Source organism: Phoxinus phoxinus (genome assembly GCF_949152265.1).
Source record: "Phoxinus phoxinus genome assembly, chromosome: 25".
NCBI lineage: Eukaryota > Metazoa > Chordata > Actinopteri > Cypriniformes > Leuciscidae > Phoxinus > Phoxinus phoxinus.
Window position 1 is genome coordinate 882412 of NC_136900.1, and position 6119 is coordinate 888530.

At 43.1% G+C, this 6119-nt stretch overlaps 1 protein-coding gene across 2 annotated transcripts in view; it reads left to right on the plus strand.

The window, feature by feature from the left end:
• Positions 1-5599, plus strand: part of pdhx (pyruvate dehydrogenase complex component X) — a 29374-nt gene extending 23775 nt beyond the window's left edge. For both annotated transcript variants that reach the window (XM_079603410.1, XM_079603411.1), the window contains exons 10-11: positions 1397-1461; positions 5047-5599. In XM_079603410.1, the coding sequence (XP_079459536.1) occupies positions 1397-1461; positions 5047-5299 (318 nt within the window). In that variant the 3' untranslated portion in view covers positions 5300-5599. The remainder of the gene's footprint in view (positions 1-1396; positions 1462-5046) is intronic.
• The last annotated feature ends 520 nt before the right edge of the window (positions 5600-6119 follow it).

Below are 6119 nucleotides of genomic sequence, written 5' to 3' on the forward strand. Positions count from 1 at the left end.
CTTATATCGCATGTTAAAGATGTCACCTTTTACAGGTGAGCAAAAACACACCGTTATGTGTCTGTCCCTTTAAATGCAAATGAGCTGCTGCTCCCGGCACAGGGGGCGGAGCTACAACAGCTTGCGTCCTTACCTCACACACACGCACACACACACACACACACACTAAAAATAAAATAAAAACTTTTAGCCTTTTATGTTAAACCGGAGTCAGAAAGATGGAGAGACTCCAGAAGAAGTGACACATGTAGAAGAACAGGACATTTCTGAACGGTTAGTTGATGAAGCTGATGTGGAGTTATCTTCTAGTCATTGATTAGCATATCTTGATAATCTATAAATCGTGTTCAGGGGGCGGGGTTTATGTAAATTCTAGGGTTGGTGATGTCACTAACCTGGGAGGAAGCTGGTGTAGTCTCTACCAGACGTTTGTTGTAGTCCTTAAAAAAAGAAGATTTACACCTCAAAGAGGGCGGAGCCTCGTGATCACACCCACACCCACATCACCACCGCGCTGACCAATGGCAGTTCAGAGGCGTTACCAGCGCAGTGCTGTTTCGCTCTCCTCGAACATCTCCCGCTCGAGCATTAGATTGAGACGCCGCCGCTCCAGATCACTGCTCGGCTCTGCGTGGACATCTGGGCCTTGATGATGTTGTTTATAGACGTCACTTTCCCGCGGGAACACACTCCCTCAGAGTGGCAGAAGAGCGGCTGAGGGACTGGATTTAATGGAGGAAACTGAGAAAACACCAGTACATCTAAATATTAGCTATCGGTTTAAACTAAAGGCTGAATATAGTGTTCCTTACACTCACCAGAGATCCAGTGATCGTGGATATTGACACGCTTCCTGACACTTATATGAGCCGATCGATTTCAACACCGGGGAATACATACAGCACATTAGCCTGTGAACGCTTTATAGAAATACAGTATAAGTCTAAATCCATGTGATCACTTACATTAATGTTATATATATCATCATATCCTCCAGCCATAAAACTGTTCTTGTCAGTTTATTTAAAAACATCCAATTATGCAGAATATATGATGGTAAATATTTAATTGACGAGTTGTCAATACAATATATAGGGTAATAACTCAATAATACCTGCAGATCCAGCGTTCTCTGCGTGGAGTGTGTGCATTACAGGATCTTCATCAGTCTGTGGAAATACACCAAAGCTATTTATACAGTCAGTCTCGCTCTCTCCCGGTTTAGATGTGTTTGGTGTGTTTCACGCTGAACCCAATGCTGTCGCTCAGTGTGTGTGAGCGCAGTCGCGCCGGGCGGCGGTGACGTCACACACACACACACACACACACACACACACCCTCTGTAGATGACTCTGTTAACCCTTCGCTTGTTGAACTGGTGTGCTCTCTTCTTCAGGCTCTGGCACAGAGAGCGCGGGACGGGAAGCTGTTGCCGGAGGAGTATCAGGGCGGGTCGTTCAGGTGAATATATCCGCACCACTGCTCGCACTCTGAGAAGAGGAAGAGTTTACTCTGAAATGTCATTTAAAACATGTGTAACTTCTATCATTTCTAGAATTGTAGTGCTCGATGTTTTCCATGCAAGTCAATGACGGGTTAGTTGACCCAGAAGTGTAGACTCTGTCAGTGATCGCTCTCCCTCATGTTGTTCCCGTCAGACTGTCCTTCATCTTCGGGACACAAGTGAAGATATTAGTGATGAAATCTGAGCGCTGTCCCTCCATAGACTGTGACGTCATTGCAACTTTCAAGGCCCAGAAAGTTAGTACAGACATCGTTAAAATAGTCCATGTGACTCCAGTAGTTCAACCTTAATTTCATGAAGCGTCGAGAATACTTTGGGTCTCATTCATGAAACATTCGTAAATATAGAGTAAATATGTGAGTGATCTGCGCGTAGAGACCTTCCCGAAAACTCTTCTCCTGATTCACAAATACTTCGTAAACGTCAGATGTGATCGTGAAATGTGTGTGTGTGTGTGTGTTAATGAATTCCAATCAGTCGTAAATGGGACGCACGTGCACGCTCATTCTCAATTACCATAAACCCCGCCCATTAAATCCGACTGACAGCCATATATGGGCATCATATTATGACACCAAACGAAGGATCTCAACATGTCTTCTCAAAAGCGAATGAAAAAGAAAAATTTCTCGGATGCAGAAATTGAAGTTTTATTATCAGAAGTTCATTCAAAACGCCACATTTTATTTTCAAGCGTACATAGTGGCGTATCAGGTCCTAAAGAAAGGAAGCTTGGCAGATATTACAGACGCAGTTACTGGAGTTTCATCTGTTAATCGAACAGTCCCGGAAGTGAAGAGAAAACGGTTCGACATGAAGCTCGACTGCATGAAGCTAATTAGTTCACTTCGAAAAACTATAGCCAGCGCTATTGATCAATTAATTATGTGATTAAAGTGTTCCGTTTGCAGATGCTATCACTGGCTCTAATAATAAAAGTAAAAAGAAAAACCGAATGTAATTACTATATATCATATTTGTTCAAAATGCTATGTAAATATGTACAGATTAAGGTGAACTAAACTGGAGTCTTATTAATGAGCAAACGTGCGGATGTTAAACGCATATTTACGCGTGGCTGGGAGCAGGTGTAGATCTCTTTCATACCGACTAACATTTGGAAAATACGAACATTTTAATGAATCCGAAAATTTACGCCAGAACCACTTTACACACGACTTACACACACACTCGTTCTGCTCGTGTTTCATGAATGAGACCCACTGTGTGCACAAAAAAAACCTAAAATACCGACTTTCTTCAACCATCTCTTCTCTTCCATGTCATGCTCCTCCGCGGTGGACGTAGTGTAACCGCAGCGCTTCTGGGTCGTACGGCAGAACGCCGGCTCACTATTGGCCGACGCTGGTCATGTGTGTGATGACCCAGGACCTGCTATTCTGGTCGCTTGATAAACTTAAGGTTGAGCCGCTGTAATCACTCGGACTATTTTAAACATTGTCTTTACTAACTTTCTGGGATGGCAGCCTATGGAGGAGCGAGCCAGCGCTCAGATTTCATCAAAAACATCTTCATTTGTGTTCAGAAGATCTTACGGGGTTGGAACAACATGAGGGAGAGTAATTACTAACCCTTTAATGAGGCTTTACAACTCTGTATTCGAAGTCAATTTAAAGCCTACAGTAGTTGTGTGGGGATTAGACTCTAGACTTTAAGCAGATATGCCAAATACAGGACCCAGAATGCTTTGCGATCGGATCACTGAAAGCACACACCATCTAAAGCTTTCATTGGTCATGTCGAGCACAGCGCAGCACGTCTCAATAGATCATCGTTGTTTGTCCTGATCTCCTGTTGTGTTATTGAGCCTCTACAGGACGGGGGAAGATTCAACCAAATGTTTCAATTTCAACACAAATATATTTCGGTCCTCACAGATAATTTTCCATAGTAAACAAAAAAGTGACCTTGGGTACCATGAAAGGCGCTATATAAGTCCAGGTTATTATTATTATTATTATAAATGTCATCAGCAAACCATACCATTTTTAATATTTTAGAAACTTTACAAATAATATCTATATACAGTACAAACAGTTTGGGGCCTAACACCGAGCCTTGTGGAACACCACAGGTAACTTTCATTAGATCCGATTTAATATGATTTATTTGATAACTAATAACATAACTTCTTAACCAAAGATCACTCTATAACAAGGGTTTTAACAATGTGTTGTAAAAGAAGAAGAATGATTGAATATGGGACCAGCGCATACAGGCAACGTTCACTCAAAGTTAAAATGAAGAAAGGTTTTTGTCGGTTTATGTGAATTGCTAGTGTTAATTCCAAACATTGAGAAAATTCACTTTCAGAAGATAAATGCATTTAAAATGTACAATCTCTCTCTTCGAGTATACAAACCCAGAAGAAAATATTTGTCATTTATTTTTTGTGTGATTCCACATGAACTGAAGTTTTGCCAGTGTGTGAGTTTCTGAAGTGTTGTGAGTTTCGGAAGTGTTGTGTGTTCCAGCAGTTGTGTGAGTCTCTGAAGTGTTGTGTGTTTCTGAAGTGTTGTGTGTTTCTGAAGTGTTGTGAGTTTCGGAAGTGTTGTGTGTTCCAGCAGTTGTGTGAGTCTCTGAAGTGTTGTGTGTTCCAGCAGTTGTGTGAGTCTCTGAAGTGTTGTGTGTTTCAGCAGTTGTGTGAGTTTCGGAAGTGTTGTGTGTTCCAGCAGTTGTGTGAGTCTCTGAAGTGTTGTGTGTTTCTGAAGTGTTGTGTGTTTCTGAAGTGTTGTGAGTTTCGGAAGTGTTGTGTGTTCCAGCAGTTGTGTGAGTCTCTGAAGTGTTGTGTGTTCCAGCAGTTGTGTGAGTCTCTGAAGTGTTGTGTGTTTCAGCAGTTGTGTGAGTTTCTGAAGTGTTGTGTGTTTCAGCAGTTGTGTGAGTTTCTGAAGTGTTGTGAGTTTCTGAAGTGTTGTGTGTTTCAGCAGTTGTGTGAGTCTCTGAAGTGTTGTGAGTTTCTGAAGTGTTGTGTGTTCCAGCAGTTGTGTGAGTCTCTGAAGTGTTGTGTGTTCCAGCAGTTGTGTGAGTTTCTGAAGTGTTGTGAGTTTCTGAAGTGTTGTGAGTTTCTGAAGTGTTGTGAGTTTCTGAAGTGTTGTGTGTTCCAGCAGTTGTGTGAGTCTCTGAAGTGTTGTGTGTTCCAGCAGTTGTGTGAGTTTCTGAAGTGTTGTGAGTTTCTGAAGTGTTGTGTGTTCCAGCAGTTGTGTGAGTTTCTGAAGTGTTGTGAGTTTCTGAAGTGTTGTGTGTTTCAGCAGTTGTGTGAGTCTCTGAAGTGTTGTGTGTTCCAGCAGTTGTGTGAGTTTCTGAAGTGTTGTGAGTTTCTGAAGTGTTGTGTGTTTCAGCAGTTGTGTGAGTTTCTGAAGTGTTGTGAGTTTCTGAAGTGTTGTGTGTTTCAGCAGTTGTGTGAGTCTCTGAAGTGTTGTGTGTTCCAGCAGTTGTGTGAGTCTCTGAAGTGTTGTGTGTTCCAGCAGTTGTGTGAGTCTCTGAAGTGTTGTGTGTTCCAGCATCTCTAACCTGGGCATGTTCGGCATCAGTGAGTTCAGCGCGGTCATCAATCCTCCTCAGGCCTGCATCCTCGCGGTGGGCGGCTCGCGGGCTGAGCTCCGGCTGGTCGACGGGCTAACGCTACACACACACCAGCTCATGACCGTCACGCTGTCCAGCGACGCACGCCTGGTGGACGCCGAGCTGGCCTCGCGGTTCCTGGAGAGGTTTCGCTCGCACCTCGAGAGCCCTCAGCGCGCCGGCCTGCCGTAGAAGACGACTCGACTCGCTGCTATTTATTCAGTGTACAGACACGTGTACATAGAGAGAAACACTTCTAGGTCAATGAATCGTGTGTGTGGTGCGTCTCCTGCCAGTAATGCACTGGATCCCTCTGGTTATTGTGACATGCTGTGCCTCAGTAGAGACGCATTCAGTCAATCCCAATGTTTAACATACACAATATCTGTCAACTTACAGTAAGTATTAAATCTTCAAAGCCATTAAATCATGTCAGGAACCAGTCTATTGTGGGGGATTCTTCAATAACCCAATAAACTCCTGTTTACTCTCTGCTGTTCTGAATCTGAGTGGTTTGTGGTGTACAAAAGTGTGTTTTCCAGAGAGTGTTGGCAGGTGTGTATTAGTCCTCCATAAAAAGGGAAATGTGATTGGCTGTGAATAAAGGCTGTTCCTCTACGACGGTCTGAGTCTAGCGCCTGTTCTTTGAAATGTTGTTTTCAAGTTTTATAGTAAGAAATACGGTGGCCGAGAGGTGCAAAATACATCACAATAAAAACAAAATCACAATTCAGAAAACAAAACAACAATTCAGAAAACACAACGACAATTCATACAAAACGGAAAAGGTAGGTACGTATCGCTGATTGGACGAGACACCTGTCAATCAAGCCAGAACCGGAATCAAGCACAGTAGTATATTCCTGCACAACCGGAGGCTGCAGTTCTAGGACCCTAGTTTTTTGTGACAGCGCCACCTAGCGAACTGGATGATATAGCGGCGGCTGCAGTTTCAGGACCGCAGTTCTAGGAACCAGGTGGTTTAGTTTGTACATAGTATCAAGATATTTAA